The sequence below is a fragment of the Musa acuminata genome, chromosome BXJ2-7, assembly GCF_036884655.1.
Source record: "Musa acuminata AAA Group cultivar baxijiao chromosome BXJ2-7, Cavendish_Baxijiao_AAA, whole genome shotgun sequence".
Lineage (NCBI taxonomy): Eukaryota > Viridiplantae > Streptophyta > Magnoliopsida > Zingiberales > Musaceae > Musa > Musa acuminata.
Window position 1 is genome coordinate 1,872,823 of NC_088344.1, and position 17,744 is coordinate 1,890,566.

The 17,744-nt window shown below is 35.4% G+C and overlaps 1 protein-coding gene across 10 annotated transcripts in view; it reads left to right on the forward strand.

Annotated features, from left to right (window-relative positions):
- LOC135585304 (uncharacterized) overlaps positions 1-17,744 on the forward strand; it is a 28,224-nt gene that overhangs the window by 9,242 nt on the left and 1,238 nt on the right. For 5 of the 10 annotated variants that reach the window (XM_065115874.1, XM_065115880.1, XM_065115876.1 and 2 more), the window contains 14 exons: positions 249-332; positions 1,604-1,663; positions 1,796-1,840; positions 2,880-3,085; positions 5,088-5,534; positions 6,611-6,737; positions 6,852-7,049; positions 7,182-7,271; positions 8,419-8,481; positions 9,224-9,298; positions 9,387-9,437; positions 10,241-10,318; positions 12,676-12,810; positions 15,692-15,799. In XM_065115874.1, coding sequence (XP_064971946.1) covers positions 249-332; positions 1,604-1,663; positions 1,796-1,840; positions 2,880-3,085; positions 5,088-5,534; positions 6,611-6,737; positions 6,852-7,049; positions 7,182-7,271; positions 8,419-8,481; positions 9,224-9,298; positions 9,387-9,437; positions 10,241-10,318; positions 12,676-12,810; positions 15,692-15,799 — 1,767 coding nt within the window. The remainder of the gene's footprint in view (positions 1-248; positions 333-1,603; positions 1,664-1,795; positions 1,841-2,879; positions 3,086-5,087; positions 5,535-6,610; positions 6,738-6,851; positions 7,050-7,181; positions 7,272-8,418; positions 8,482-9,223; positions 9,299-9,386; positions 9,438-10,240; positions 10,319-12,675; positions 12,811-15,691; positions 15,800-17,744) is intronic. The other 5 variants (XM_065115878.1, XM_065115882.1, XM_065115879.1 and 2 more) reach the window with 4 other exon arrangements.

A 17,744-nucleotide genomic window follows, 5' to 3' on the forward strand; every position in this document is an offset into this window, starting at 1 on the left:
GTTCTTATCCTATCTGCATGCATTATTATAAATGTTATAATTATATGTCTAATGTTGTTTATGGATAGACTTTCATGCATGTTTGGAGATATGTTTTTATTAGTATTCTTATTCTAAACTCTAAAAGGTCTGCTGCATCTTGCTTTGCAACTTTATGCCTCCTAGTTTCTGGTCTTTTCCTACCATTTACAACATCAGATTAGCTGCTTTACATGCAGGCTGAACTCTTAAACTCTTCCTTCTGTTAGGTTCTGTTTGTCTATCCGCCTGAGAAACAGCTACCCCTCAAGTATAAGGATCTTCTCTCATTTTGCTTTCCTGGAGGCTTGGAGGTTTAGTACTTTTAAACCATGTTATTTCTTGGGTTTCTCTAATGTTATCTTTTTTCCATATGTTTTCTGAAGACTTAAATGTGTATTAGAGTGGATACATACCTTCTGGTGAATGTAGTTGATACTTCATAAATTAAAATCTTTACATTTAGTGTATTTCACTCGTCACCATTTCTATTAGATCGATTGCTAGTCATGTAATATGTAGAAAAGGAATATGCTAGTTAGACTTCTGCTAGGCCACTTCAATTATCTGCATAGAGATCCAAAAGCAGATGCTGGATTCTTCTCTTTTGTTGGGTTTAGATATTTTTGAGTTGTACTTGTTCTTCACTCGACTTCCCGTGTTTGTTCAACTTCCCTGTTGCATTTATCAAGAGAATTTTGGCAGCCAAAATGCTCTTGACCTCAGAAATAATCTACAACATACTGGATATTTTTTAATATGAAACCAGGATCTTCAGAGCTAATGCTTCAACATCCTTTTCCTCTAGATTGCTAATTCTCTTCTCTCTGTCTCTCTCTTGCATTCTTGGTATAATATACGTGGCCTAACAAAACCATGTTATTTGCTTGTCTCTCCCATTTTCATCTACAAAACCATGTTATTTGCTTGTCTCTCCCATTTTCATCTTTGTTAATACTGGCAAAGGCTCGAGGCGCTAAAGGACTCTAAGGTTCCAAAATGTTTACTCTAGGCGCTCGCCTGAGTGAAGCGAGACACTCACCAATATAAAAATTATAAAAATATATAATTAAGGATAAAGACAATCATTAAACAAAATTAGATAATACATGAGTTTCATATCATTTATATTCAAAATATCATTACTAATTAGATAATACATGCGAAGAGGTAGGGGATGGGTGCCCTCACATGGCTGAGACAGAGACTCGAGTGTGGGGAAGGGGGGAGCGCTTGCACTGCTAGGAGAGAAGGGGGAGGTGGCAGAGAGAATTGGGAGCTGTAGAAGGGGGCCTTGCACTGCCAGATGAGAGGAGGAGGAGGGAGGGAGATATCATTTTCTTGACATAAGGCTTTGATCTATTTAGACTGCTTCATACTATTTTGCATTGTAATAGACTCCACTTTTAGACTAATTATCTAAACTGTTGTAAATTTTAAATACTATATGTATGCTTTTATTTAGACAGTTGTTACCTTTATATGAGTTCCGTTCTCTACACCTGTTCTGTTCCCTTCTGCATTCATAGGTTGGATTGGCACGGTTACGTCTTTGTGATTTCAACACTTGGATTTTTCGTTCTAGGTTCATGCTGTAGAAAGAACTCCTTCATTGAGTGAGCTGAATGAAATAATACTAGGGCAGGTGAGTCTTCATAAACTAAGTTATCTGCTTTGAAATGCTCTCCTGGACATTAAAAATTCCATTGGTTTATTCACCTGCTTTGTCGAGATTGGTGTCTGTTTTCCTGTCACTACAAGCTGCTATGTTTTGCAGGAACAGCTTAAGCAAAGCAATCAGTCATTTGTTTTTCGTTTAAAGGTAATAAAACCTGTCTAATATTTTTTGTTAATTTCCTGTGTTATTAGTTTTAGCTGTTGATTTGCATCGAACAGAAATTTTGTTCCAGGCAATGCCAGCAAAATAGGATTTATGTGAAATTTTAGCTAATCTTGAGCAATAGAACTAATATAGAGTGAAAATTTGAAAAACTTGAAGAATATATTACAATCCCCACTCCCAAGTACCACTGTCTATGATATACAGATGTCTTATTGTTTCGAGAGGTTTGTAATTTTACGTTTGTATCATATAAACTATTAGAATCATTTCCTACTTATCATTGAATGTCACATCTTTTTCATTATCTATGTGGTAGCAAAGCCTTAAATTGATCTTTATTGTCCTCATTCTAAAAAAACTATAATACTTGAGAATCTATGTACTATATACTCTGTTATAGTGATTCTTAAATGTTCTTATCGAATATAGTCTCTCTCACAGTGATGGTTGAGACTTGAGAGCTCTTATGAAATTAGGTAGAGCAAAAATAAAAGAAATCCAACACTTTTTCTTATTGAGCAACTAGGCCTGGTGGAAGACTTTTGGGTAAAATAAAGGGTTTTTGATTTGTGGTATTGCCTTTGGTAGGGGTTCGATGTTAGACAAGATCCACAGAGCCAACTTCAAAATGTGGGAATCTTTGGCTTCTTATTGTGAAATGATACTTGTGCTTTCTTTGTGGAATTCCACTATCTCCTCTGTAACAGTCTTTCAGAAGAACCACCAAATAGTTGATGTTTATGGCTTTGTTATTAAATTTACCACTTCTTCAGAACCATAACTGATTAAGTGCTGAGAATGTGATACTGTGATGTAACGATTCTAGCTTTGACAGAGTACCAGATAATTATGAGATCTGGATTTTAATAAACCGGTGCTTCTTATTCAGCCAATTAATATGGTATATAACCATGTTGATCTATAAGATAGGACATTGTTTCTTTTTCCTATTAGTGCTGTCAGTTAAGTATATGACTTGTTGTTGCAATAAATTTAGTATTTCTTAATATTTTCAAAGTCACAGGCTGCTGATGATTCAACCTTGTATGGATGCTGTGTCTTGGTCGAAGAACCTGTGCAAAAACCTTCAAACTTGGTTTCATTGCCTATAGGAGAGAAACAATGCTCATCACGCTTAAGCCGTCATATATTAACTACATCACGTTGTTACTGCATTCTATCAAGGCTTCCATTTTTTGATATGCATTTTGGCATACTGAAAAGGTAATACATCTATATAAGTTGATAATGCTTTCAACCTTCTTATTGCCTTTTAGTTTTGTATTTTGCTCGCTGAAAACATCACTGCAAAAGCTTAGCAGTGTACTCAATTTAGAAATAATGATTACAATATGATGTTTGACTTTTAACAGTTTCATTTATCATACAATTTGTTACTTACTAATACCTGATTATGGATCCATCCACTTTATGGCTGTTTTTTCTAAAGAAAATCCTATCGATATGTTTGATGTCCCTTTAAAGAGAATTTTTCTTATTTTTGTCAATCTGGTTTCATCTTGCATTTGCACCTTCTGTAGTCTCTTAGTTTCCTAAGAGGGTACACCTAAGATTGTTGAAGTGAGAGAAGTGCTACTGATGTTATTTATCTCGAGATGAGGAAGGTGGTGTTTGTAGAATGCTTAGCATGAAGATTACTACTTAATCACCAGTTCTGACTTTCTTTGAGCACAACCACCAAACTTAAACCTTTTCCTTATCTGATTCAAGTATCTTGAGTTCTATCTATCCTTTTATTTCTTTTAAGTTTTAAGAATGTTTAGATCTTTCCAATGCTTAGCATGAAGATTACTACTTAATCCTTATGCTGCATGCTGCCATCCTCTTCCTCAGGCCCTTGATTACTTCCTCCCTAGTGACCTCCCCCTTCCATTTCTTGCCACCACATAGTGCACCCACATCTCTCATTGTCTTTCATCACACGCTGTATAAGCTGCCTGGGCTTGTTGCCAAACCACCACTTTGCCACCCAAGTGACACTGAAAAAAGGGTGTTGGTTGTGTGGAAGGTGGGAGGGTGAGATACGGGGGAGAAGATGGAAAGCAGTAAATAAGGGGAGGGTTGGGCTATGTAGTCAGGTGAATGAGCGCTGAAATTCTTTGGTTCAGATTTTTGATTTTTTTAAATAATGAAGTAAATTAAAACATTTTAAGCTTATATTAGTTTTTCACTTTTATTCAATTATTTAATTTTTCTTGAGTTGAACATTTTGTAATTGGCCTGACCTAATTTGCAAATGTGATCCTACTGATCTGCTGATCCTCCAACACTGGTTCAGGACTACTAATTTTTCCAATCAATCCTCTGAGTCTTGTGTTTAATCAGTACTTTTTCTGACAAAATGTACTTGATTGGCCTGACTCGGTTATATTTCTAACCCCTTTAAGGAAGCTAAAATCTTCCTTTGACTGAAGATATTTTTGAACATTCAAAAACGCAGTCTTGGATTCAAACTAAACCTTTCAAGGAATGTCTTTAGAATTTCCTCATCTAAGTCAGCTCTATATAAGGATATTTTACTTCAATTATCCTTAACAGCAAAAATAAACTGAGTCAAAATAACCGGTCCAAGGTCAATGCTTGAGCAGTGAAAACATGATTGTTAATGCTCTACACGTTATAGGACTTCTAGAACGGCATCTTCTCTTCCACGATAAGACATGCTTGCTTGTGGTTCAGTGTTGGACTTTGTTGGTTAGCTTAGTTTCCTATGATATCATGACACTTATTAGTGTGGTTTTCTTCATTTGTATTCTATATACTTAATTTTCCTATGATTTTACGATGCTCAGTAGTGTGGCTTTCTTCATTTGTGTTATGTTACCTATAAACTGCCATCACCGTTTCTCTCTTGGCCCTTAGTTGAAGAAGATTACTATTTTCTACCTGTTATTGTTTTGAGAACTAGACAATTTTTTTCTGATGTATCTTGAAGAATCATCAAAGCCATATCTCTAATATAATTAATTTGCAATTATAATTTTGTGTTTTATACAATGTAAATCAATTATCCATTATTTTGTGTTTTGCTATTCTCTCCTGGCCCTTTATTTTACGTGCTTAATTTTATCAATAAGTAAATTTTTACTTTTGCATTGTTGATGATTCTTTAATTTTATGAAGGCTTTTTCTCCTTTAATCATTGCATTTGTGTGTGTTAGTTTATGTTGGTGTCACAATTTTTACATTCTTCTCTTTGCTGTAGTATCCTTATTGAAGAAAGATTGGAGCACCTTACAAAAGGCACTGACATGCTAAATTTGCTATCGCCAGAAGAAACAGCTGAGGAAGACCGAGTGCACAATAACATTGACAGTAATTTGAGGGTAGAATATGCTGTGGAGGAAGGATTAAGCCCAGCAAGAGGTTCTGATTTAACTTCAGAAACTACTCCTGAGGAAGTTTCTTGCGACAGGGATCCCATCAGTGTCTTAGAGCCTAAAATTTTCATCCAAAATAATGTAAATTTGGAAGTTAATCAAGGAGCAAGAGACCCTCAAACTGGAAAAGAAAATGGAGTCTGTAGTGAAGGAAATCTTGATCATTCTATTAATAATATCAATGGAAAGAAGCAACATGAGAGGCATGTTATGGATGCTGTTTTGCCACTTTTAGGGTGTCAAGTATATGAAAGCTCAGAATCTTCTGGCAGGTAGAAATCATCTTCCATGATCATGCCAGTATGATATTGGAAAATTATGCCATTGTTGCAGCATATTTAATCTGTTTTTCTCTTATGAACATGCTTGTCCTGAAGCAAACCTCAGTGTGACTGAGACAACCTTTAGTCGTTTCTCGTCTGCTATGTTTCAAACAATTCTATAATTGCCATCTGTATGCTTGGAATAATTTTTACAAGTTAGTCCTAATTTTGTGGCATCAATTTTGCAATTAGACATGAGCCATAATCAGACTATTTTCTGAACTTTGTTTTTTGTTCATTGAAAATTTCCTAGTGATTGAATTGCAATTTTCTTTTCTTTACACATTTTTTTTTGTTGCACATGAATTTTATGATTTGTTCATGTTAATGTTTAGTCAAGTGTAGACAAGATTACTTGTCATTCTTCTTGTCATGATTACATCCTCAAAAGACTTTGAACAGGGATCATTGTGAAATAGGTCGAACTGGAAATTTGATTGTTGAATATATTTCTCAAATAATTATACTATATCCAACGAACATGTTTTCACTTTGATAGTAAACATATCTATGTTCTTATTACTTGTAAAATCTGCATCAAATTCTTCTGTTGCACTTGGCATCAAGCTTTTTAGGTGCATAGCAGCGATGCGATCATGTTAGTGACAGTTGTTACCATCTTCAGATCATGTTTTTTGGCAAGTGTGCAAAACTGTATCATATGTGTAATTTGATTGATTAGATTAATGTTTGGTTTTCAATATTATTTTTCTATTAAATCAAAACTTTGTTTAAAGATGGTTGTCACCTCATAAATGGGCCTAAGGGGATATTTTTACATATAAAATTATGATTTTAGATTATCTTCACCTTCAGAAGTGATTTAATTAATGTCACAACTCCAAAATGGTACAAGTGATTGATGACTACATCTGAGTGTTCTATGAAGAGAATGGTCTATGATAATCTCTAGGCTGGTTTAACATTTTTATGCATAGAGTTAAATTAATTGCATAAAATGAAGATAAAATGTAGCAACTATGATGACTGAGTTAGTAAAGGAAATCTTTACCCTGCCTGTTCAGTTTACAGGGTTCTCCATGTGAAGACAGAGACCTTAGGAGTAATATCGATAATGCAGAACTGGAAGAGCCATCTTCATCAGGTCAAGAAGATTTGGGTCGTCAAAATAAAATTCTTGATTGGGCCAAGGTTTGAAAGTAGTTTTACTGGAGTTTGGTACAAGTATAATAAATCCTGGATTCTGAAATTTCCACATTTCATGAACTCCCTAATAGTTCATCTACTGCTCCCATTTAATTTCAGGCAAACTGCAAGGGATCCTTACAGATCATTTGTGAGTACTATGAATTACAGTGCCCTGCTAGAGGTTCAACACTCACTTTTCAGCCTTTGGAGCACTTGCATCCTTTGGAGTTTCATAGACCTGGTGAGACAGTTCTTCATATTGCTGGCTCCACTATTGATCTAAGATCTAATGGCACAAACTTAGAGATGGCTGAGGTACATTTCTGCTAATCCTAGTTTCAGCTTCAGTTTGCTATCTGGTTGCTATATCCATGATAGCTTTAGACTGCTTGAATGAACAAGCTTGACAAAGGTTTTATATTTGTTTATGTGCTGCCCTTATTATAGGTACGTACTTCTCTCTTGGCAGAAGAGGAGGCAACTGCTCTGTCTGTATGGACAGTTGCAACCATTTGTGGATGCTTGAGGCTTGAACATGTAAGTGTTATCATTATTATAAACTGACATGCAGAAGCTCCTTTCAGATGTCAAACCTTTTGTTAATATTTTAATCTCCTGTCTTCCCCAAAGGTCCCTAAAATGTTAAAGAATAAAAAGTTTCTTATTTTGACATTGTACCATGCATAGATGAACTTATTCGATTGTTTATGGTGATTCTGTAGACAGCTACATTTTGATGTAAAATCACAATGGGCATGATTTTGTAATTACTTAGTGTTGTTGCCAAGAGGCCTTTATAGGGAAGATAGCACAGAATAGGGAGGAAAAAGATACGAGAAGAGAGTGACAATCACATGACAATACACAATGTTTACAACTTTACATAGTTTGGCCTATGGGCCTTCATCAACAGACAATGTTGGTGAGGAGCTTTCACTAAGAATATGACCCCAAAAGTTTCTCAAAAATGGTAGCCTTTACCTAAAACCCTAAATATAAATGATGGTTAAAATCTTGATGCAATACTGAAAATGGTTAAAAATCTTGATGGTTAATAAATGGTAGCCTTTCCCTATGCCTTATCTTAGCATAGATTAATGTCTTGATACAGTACTAAAACCAGTCTGTTGTTGAATCAGTATGGTACCTGTATGGTCTGACGTTTCTTACCTCATTATAGCTTTGGTACCAGTCAGTATCACTTGGACCAGAGAGGGAGAGAGTAAGAGAGTGAGAGAAGAGGGGAGGAGGAGGGGGGAGTAGGTGGAGCAGGAGGGAAGGGGAGAGAGAGACAGATAGAAGAGGGGAGAATAAGAGATGGAGGGAGGTGCCGTAAGGTGGGCACTTGATGCATGTGTGCTGCGAGTATTCGTAGTGCATTAGTTCTGTGATGAATTGCAGAAATTATAGCTGCAGATAATCATGTGCGAATTGGTGCCTAGGCTTTAAGTGTACTGCTCATCCGCTAATGGTAAAAGTCTATAGATGTATATTTTGGTAGCTGTGAGACTGGAAGCCCTGACCTCTTGACACCACAAACAATGCACTTGATCTAGCTGTCTCCTTAGAGACCAAAACCCAGATATATGGATGTGTTGTTATCATATTCGTGCCTTTTGAGAATTCTCTACACGTAACACTGGATCATTGCATCTACGTCCTTGTTTTGTTTTCCACTTGTCAGATACTGGTGATGCTTGCTGGTGCACTTTTAGAGAAACAAATCGTTGTCATTTGCTCAAACTTGGTAAGGTGCATTTCCTTTCTTCTTTTATTTTACGATTCTTGTTTTTGCGCAAGATGTTGTTCTAAATAATGTAAATTTAGTGTCCCTAACTTCCCCTTATTTAGTCTAGTGTTATTATCCTATATTCAGAATTCTTGATCTCATCATGATTACATATTATTGCAGCATTGATATGTAAAGCAGGTAACATAATTGTTTGTTTACACCAGGGTTTGTCATACCGAGCTGTACCGCCCGGTACGGGCGGTATGTACCGGTCCGACAGATTTTCGGTACGCGGACCGACTGTTACCGGTCCGAGCACTGTAGCACTTACTGTAGCACTGTAGCAATGCTACAGTACTCGGTACAACCGGGTGTACCGCTCGGTATACCGTACCGGTACCGAGCCCAGGTCGAAATACCGGTACGGTACGGTATTGCGAACCTTGGTTTACACTAAATAATTCTAAAATAAAGAATCCCTTATAATCTTATCATGATTGTGGCATCGTTGGAGGCATCCATATATGCTGGAGGATGTCCAAGTTCATGCTAGTGATCTTTTGTAATTCTAGCGAATGAATTTGGGGACTACATTGTTCCTTATCTTCTCAAGATTGATCATGAATTGCCTATAGGCATGCTTTTGCCATAAGTTCGATGAAATAAATGATAATTGTTGGTTAGTAATCTTTGCATTCTCTTCCAAGTGTGAAGGCTGATATTTCTACAATTTATTAAATCAACATTTGATGTGCAGGGTGTTTTATCAGCTTCAGTTTTATCAGTAGTTCCGCTGATACGCCCCTATCAGTGGCATAGCCTACTAATGCCAGTATGTAACCTCAATAATTTTAACCTACTGCAATAAAAGGGTTTTACATGCAATTGTACATTCGGTGTGCTTATATCTGGAAAATTAGGTTTTGCCAAATGATATGCTGGACTTTGTGGATGCACCAGTACCATACATTGTAAGTTTCTATATACCACAACTCCATTTATTGAACTTGTAATATCTGATTTTATCTTCATGCAGTGACATAAAAGACTGTCAATTGCAGGAGTCCTTAGAACTGTCATTTTTGTAGTTAACCAAATCTTCAGTCTTCTTGAAGATTCATATGATTTAGTTTGGTTCCCTTTGTGTCTGTGTGGTCTGCTCTGACATCTAGCTTAATGAATTTCAGAAGAAGACTACTGAGATGCATTATATTGACAAACATGTAGCTTGAAATTGTTTAAAAGCCGTAGTCAAGGTTTTCTGTTTCAAGTTTCAACACCATCATTGTTTTATCAAAAATACTCATTTAAAATCACTCAAGTAACTATTGTTTATCTATGCAAAAATTGGCTTGATTTGTTTATAGATTGTTTGGATGACAATTTGGAATCTTTGATATAACTCCTTGCTGGCAAATCTCAGGAGGAATTTACAATAACCTGTCGGTCTTAAGTTATTCTGGATTAATATTCTTCATCAGCGTAGGTCTATGAAACCAACCTGTGTATCTTTGTGAGATGGATGCTTAAGATAATCCATTATTAAGATAAACAAATACAAAATTCTGTCTATTATGGGACAAGGAAAATGAAGGAGATCTAATACATTACAGATCAGTCACAAAGTTGAATGATGTAACCCAACAAAAAAAAGACCATCAACCAAGTTGAAAGACTTCATTTGCATCTTTGATCCATCTCCTAGTTCCTTTTGTCATTTGTAGTTTTTTTAAAGCTTACTTTTATTTCTCTTGGAAATTTTGTGCATTTGCAGGTGGGAATAAAGAACAAAACAGCTGACATACAATCAAAGTTGGCTAATGTCATACTTGTTGATGCTGACAAGAACCAGGTAGGCAAGGCAACTTCGAATGTCTATTGTTATTACGCATGTGTTGGTCATCAGCTTAGCATCAATACATTAGTGTTTCTTTGCCTTGATCTTCTTCCTCTACAACTCGAATGCTTACGGCAAATAATATTGCTGATCATTGTGTCTTGACTTTTTATTAGTTTATTTGCAGAATTTTGTAGTTGAAGTTGTCTGATAAATCAGGCAACATCCCATCTTACACTGTTGGCTGTTATCTGTCATTCTTTTTATGTATTAAAGTTATTTCTTTCTGCCATGTAGAATTTCATTCCCAACTTCTTGAGAAATGGTTGTACAGTCTTTGGATAGTAATCTTTATTAAATCTTTAATTTATCAAATTGACAAAATTCATTGCTAGACACTCCAATAATTTGGTAGCCTAAGGTGACTTAATCCATTTTCCAGTGATATTAGTTCAAAACTCTAAATATCAGTTGAGCCGGTTGAATTGATACATACCGATGTGTACGAATCAGTCAGTCCAACTAAAAATGGTGCCAGACTATATAAGTCAGTACTGGTCAGCTAAATAACACTTGGTATATTAATACTGTGCATGCCTGATACCGGTTGTGGATTGGTATTAAAATCTTGATTGGTATTATGTATTGACAAGTCTGTTCCGATACAATATGCCCCATTCATATTGGCATTACCTAAAACCTATCCAATTTTGACTAATTTTTTGGCCTTAAAAAAATTTCAAATCCGTTAAGAGTTAATTGATCTTGACTGGAGTTGGCCAATTTTGGTCAAACAATTTGAGAACCTAAGAGAGTTAAAGAAGAGTGCATGGGAAGGAAGGATAAGAAGAGGGAAATAGAGGAAGAAAGGGCAAAAAGAAACCTATCCTATGATTGGGAGTTTGGGACAGTCACTGCTGCTATTTTGTTTATTATTTAAAGCAACCGGATTGTTGCCATAGTAGATATTGTCACAACTAATATTATACTTAAGGTTTTAAATTCCAAGAATCACGTTTGACAACTTATCAGACTGATATAGCGTCGAGATATTGAGCAGTAAAGTGGCATACACCATCCGGTATCACTGAAAAGAATGAAAGGTATACTGAGAGCTACACCGAGGTTTGGGCTGGTATTGTTTCTCGGTTAGACCAGTATGTCAGTACATTTTAAAGTATGATTGCATTGTTCACCCATCATTGATAAAGTGAAGAAGAAAGAATATCATGAAAGAAGAGAGGACGATATGTAGCCTACACTTGTTAAGGAAATACGTATTCTGTGATAGATAATGAAAAATAAAAATGTCATGAGATTATTTTTAAAGTACGTGGCAATATGGTTGCATGAAGGTTACTTTTGTTTGCACTAACTGACACATTTTTTTTATTTGCAATTACCTGACACTTTCACTTTCATGGTAATTTGAAACAGTTGGGGCTATAATGGGATCCATTCAATATATTTATAGGTTATGTGAATAAGTTTGAATCTTTTGTATGACATATTTATAAGTTATTTACTACATTGATATCATTGTATGATATGATAATTATGCCCTGATTTTTTTATAATTTACAATTTTGATTTGATGCCCTTTTGGGAAGTAAGAAATTTTGTAAAACATGAAGGTAATTAAATTCTTTAGAATATTACATTTTCTCCAGTTTTGATATCTTTTACTATTTTGTTGAAATATTGTTTTGGCGATTCTATTTTGTCAATTCTATCTTATCCATGCCACCAAGATTGGTTGTAACATCCCAAGTAGATCCTAAGAACAATTTTGCAGACTGAGTCCAACTTGTATCTGTATCATTTGTCCGGTATGACATGATAGACTGCTATGTTCATGCTATATAGGCGTACATTTGTGTTGCCTAATAATGCCTTTGGAGAAGCAGTTTAGTTATCTTGGTTTGTAGTTTGTACACAGCTGAGGTGTTTGTAGTTTTTGAGATAATGAATAAATGAACAGTTTTGAGATTTGCTAACAAATCTGAACTAGTTTGATGATCCCTGACAAGCTCATAATTGTGGTCATGATTTAACTTGTGGTTAATATGTTCCTCTGTTGCTTAATATTAGAGTTAATATATAGTACATACATGACTTGGATATGTATAATGACTATTGACATCACATAATAAACATGAGGGTTTTTGCATATGGCAATTTTGTACAAGATATTTTTCTTGTTACTTTATAATTACAGATGATCTCTCAAATATTTGCTAGTTGTAATTTCTTTCTGAAATATATTGGATTTTGGTTTCTGTTCTTGTTTAGTTGTTTTGTTGAAGTTGAATTTCTAATGTTCTTTGTCTACTTTTTATTTCTCATAATCATCATCAAATTGGACCATGTAGGTTAAATTGCCCTCAATGCCACAATTGCCACAACATAAAGAATTATTCTCATTTCTAAGTCCATACTATGCAAAACTTGTTGGTGAAAGCTACCTAGCTAGAAGAAGGCCGGTTTATGAGTGCACTGATGTACAGGCAAGCTCTAATCCTAGCTCATGTATCCTTTATTCCTTCTTTCTGAACTTTGTGCAAGTGTTTCGCTATGGAAGCTAATGAACCAAGTAGATACATTATTTATAAAAAAAAATTCTATTATGTTGAGCTGTGCCATAGTTTGCATTCTTAAGTGTAGTTTATACTGAAATTTTGATTTTTGCTAATTTTCTTAAAAAAAAGTTAACGTGATTGAAATTTGTTATCCGAAGGGTAGTAGCAAAACCACTGCTATCTTTCAATGGAGTTACGATGATCAAATTTATTTCATAATATTTCTATTCCTACAGTACTTCTAATTTATGCAACTCAATTTTTTTGTTGTGATTTTTTGATATTTTTCAAAAATGGTAACTAAAAAAAGAAAAGCTTAGGAAATCCAGGATATGCTAACTTCTGTGACAGATGAGATGTGATTCCATTTACAGTATTTGCACAAATACCAGTCCAAGCACTAAATCTTCTCCATTTTGGAGAAGCTTTAAACAGTGATTAACAACAATTCTTGGGGATTTGATGTTAAGTCAGTTCTTGACTGAATCTTGCATCCTCATGTCATACCTTACTCCATTAAAGAGAATTTCATTTGCAGTTTTCTACATTTACCTTGTCTTTATTTAGGACTTACAAAACAGTTCTCCACATCTGCCTTGTGTTCTATGTCAAGCGAGATTCCGGTCCTACACACAATTTATCCATCATCACTAAAGGGAGGTCAGAATTTGCTGAATTAGTTCTATGAACTTATTATTGGAACCAAAAAAAATTAGCTTATGTTTGTTTCATGAGGACAAAGTAAGAAATTTTTATAGTTTTATATCTATAACTCAATAACTTTAACTTGAAATCAAGATTTTTCATTCTAATTCAGGTAGAACAATAATTTTCTTGAGTGTAAACTAGATATAGTCTGCTCAACAGTCTGTACTGAACTTGGTTTTGCTTTGAGAAATTTTATTTTCATAATTGTCAAGGTCTTTAGCCTGGTATTGTGCAATCTAATTTCGCAGCATGCTTGAATGGCATAGCAAATAATCCAATCTTGACATGGGAGTTTCACTATGATGAAGATTATTTTGAAGCAAGGTTCGTAAGTTCGACCAGTTCAGTGTGGTAGGTTCTGTATTCACCGATCTGACCACTGATCAGTTCTCAGACCAGTGACATATTAGTTGGTTCAAGGCTGGTACAAACATACCAGTCGGTATTTGAGATGTACTGGGTAATACATATGCTTTACCAGCAATACCCAGTCAAAATTTGATTAGTACTGACCTGTAGGTGATGGTAACAGCCAAATTTGTGTCATTTAAATCCATCCGACCGCTGGAGCCCCTCTTTATTTGTTTAAATACACCCCTTTCACCCTCCTCTCCTATTTCACCCTCACTCTCTTTCGCAATCTCATTCTCAACCTCAATCTCTTGTTTTCTTGGGCGAAAGGTTTAGATCTTCTCTGATTGCCTTAAAAAAACAATTAGGGAAGGTTGGTTTGCATTCAAAGAGGCTTAAATCTCATGATATGATCCTACTTGTCTTGAGATCAAGTTAATCTGAAATTTGATCCCTGATATTTCATGTAATTAGGTTTCATAAATGTTTATTCTTGTGTGAATTAGGGAAGGTTGGTTTGCATTCAAAGAGGCTTAAATCTCATGATATGATCCTACTTGTCTTGAGATCAAGTTAATCTGAAATTTGATCCCTGATATTTCATGTAATTAGGTTTCATAAATGTTTATTCTTGTGTGATTAGGCAATTAAGGGATAATGAAGGTCTTATTCTTTCATATACACTTAATGAAGGCTAATTAGAGGTAATTAAGGGGTCATTGGAGCATGTATATTCATACTTAAGATATTATTCTTCAATGTACACCTAATTAAGGGCTAATTGTAGCATGTTTATTCTTGCTTAATTAGGAAATTATCCATGAATCAAGGGTTTATTTTTCCATTTACATATAATTAAGGGTTAGCTAGAGGTAATTATGGGCTTGCTCTAGTATGTTTAATGTTGGTAGATTAAGAAATGAATGGCTAATTTGATTATTCCATTAACCTATAATTAAGGGTTAGTTAGTGGTAATTTAGTCCTCATTGCAGTGTGTTTTTTGTTGCTAGATTAATAATGACTAATTAAGTGTTTATTATTATTCCATTAACACATAATTTAGTCATGGCAGCGTGTTTTTTGGTAGCCTGTTATTTGTTTTACATCTTATTTATAATTTTATAGATCTAAATCAATTTATAGCTGTCTAATTTGATTGTATATAACTAAAAAAGGGGAGAAAATAAGGATAAACGTGGTTATTCCTAGATTTCTGGTAATAGTTTAATGTATTTCTCAAAATCCAGAATTCACCAGTGTACCAACACTTGGTAAATCGGTATGAACCCATACTGTTCCAATGCCTGACCAGTTTAGTACTGGTACCCAGAACTGCAAACACTGTTTTGAAGTTACTTAATCATGGCACTGTTTTGCATTCTTATTATGTTTTTCTTGTAAAATATGCATAATTCTTATTGACACTCAGAAGGTTAATTTTTTCTTCACATATAAATCTTTTTATAGTACTAAGCAAGGTTCGCAATACCGTACCGTACCGGAGTTTCGACCTGGGCTCGGTACCGGTACAGTACGGTATACCGCTCGGTACACCCAGGTGTACCGAGCGGTATATTCAGGCGTGCCGCAGTACTGCTACAGTGTCGGAACGGTAACATATGGTCCGCGTACCGGAAGTCTGACGGACCGATACGTACCGCCCGTACCGGGCGGTACGGACCGGTACTGCAAACCATGGTACTAAGAATTTTTTGAAATGCGTATTAATTTTTTTTCTTGTGTTTACAGATTGAAGCCGCTAAAGGTTTCTTGGCAATTCTCAGATCGTATCTAGACTCTTTTTGCTCCAATCTGCGATCCCATACGATCACAAATGTGCAATGCAACAATGACAAGGTTTGTTTTTGAGTCTGACATTTGGCTTTTCTGCTAAAAGATAGATTATGATGTTCTTTCTTTTCAGTTTCCAAGATCTTTATTATGATGTTGGGACCTTTTATGATAACCTGAATTTGTTGGAAAGTTCAAAAGCAACTGCTATGTTGAAACAACTATATCTAAGATGCCTTTCAGATGCATGACCACCATCCAGAGTCAAGGGTTATATGAACTTTCTATAATGGCTTCTTCCCACCAAGTGTGGAAAACCAGCCAAAGCATAACCTCTCTTCCCATGTGACACAGATTATTTGGTAGACTCTCATGCATTAAACATGGGAGTCACAGGGTGTAAAGCAATGTTTGATAATTGATAAATAAAATTCTCTTCACATTTAGTTCTTTAGTAGTTCATTTTTTCTTTCAAATGAGGCTTAACCCATATATTAAGAATAGGACTTGGGAGACTTTAATTTTTTGCATGCAGATAGTTGCAGGAATATCTTTTCAGTTTCTTCACCATATCAGACCCAAAGATAATTTCAGACCTTTACATTGTTTTGTATCCTATGCTCTTTGTAGACATTGTTTAGTTATATGAACTTGTTAATCTCAGTCAAATATCTCACTCAGCCTGTTGCTTTTGATTTGATCTGTTTTAGGCCTACCAAGTAGTGTCTCAAACAAAGGACTGTTAGCTGGGTCAACTTTGCTATGGTGTTTATCTCATTGAGTTGGAACTTAAACCCTCTTCATGAGTCATGACTTTGTTTATTTCTGCTAGTGTGATAAGGTTTTTTAAGTGATAATATTACCAACTCATAAGTGGCATGGTCACATGAAGTATACGTCTGTTATTTTCTTTTGTTATAGTTCTAAGAATTCATCGTAGAACTAGCTGAACTGTACAAAACATGTTTTTCAGATTTACTTATGCTCTTATTCTTGTGGATTTACTGATAAACCATTGTCAACAAGGATTCCAGTGCTGGACATACTGATCTATATAGCGGACCTGGCATGCCAGTGTGCCAATGCTACACTTGTTTAGTAGTTAGTACCAAGGTATACAGTTTCAAATAATATCGCCCGTACCGGGTGGTATGTACCGGTCCGTCAGCTGACTAATACACGGATTGCCCGTTACCGAATAGGACGGAATATATATATATATATATATATATATATATATATATATATATATATATATATATATATATATATATATATATATATATATATATATATATATATATATATATATCAAGGTTCGCCGTATCGTACCGTACCGGTGTTTCGACCCGGGCTCGGTACCGGTACGGTACGGTGTACCGAGCGGTACACACAGGTGTACCGAGCGGTACACCCAGCTACAGTGTAGCTACAGTGTGCTACAGTAGCGCTACAGTGTGCTACAGTATCGCTACAGTGTCGGTACGGTACAGTGCGGTCCGCGTACCACTGGTCTGTCGGACCGGTACGTACCGCCCGTACCGGGCGGTACAGTCCGGTATGGCAAACCTTGATATATATATATATATATATATATATATATATATATATATATATATATATATATATATATATATATATATATAAGCGAGGTGACGTCACGTTGCCCCAGCAACGTCACCTTTTATAAATATATATATATATATATATACACACACACATCGAGCGGTATATGTAGTATCGTACCGTACCGAGCGAATGTTGAAACTCCGGTACGGCATGATATTTCAATTCTTGGTTAGTACTTAGTACCAAGGATTGAAATATCGTATCGTACTGAAGTTTCGACACTCTCTTGGTATGATACGGTACTGTATACCGAGCAGTATACCGCTCGTTATACCGTTCGGTATATATATATATATATATATACTGTTCCACTAATTTATGTGGTGGAGCTGTTACTATTATCATGCGTTGGCTTGGAACAGAATATGTTGAGTTAAATGAG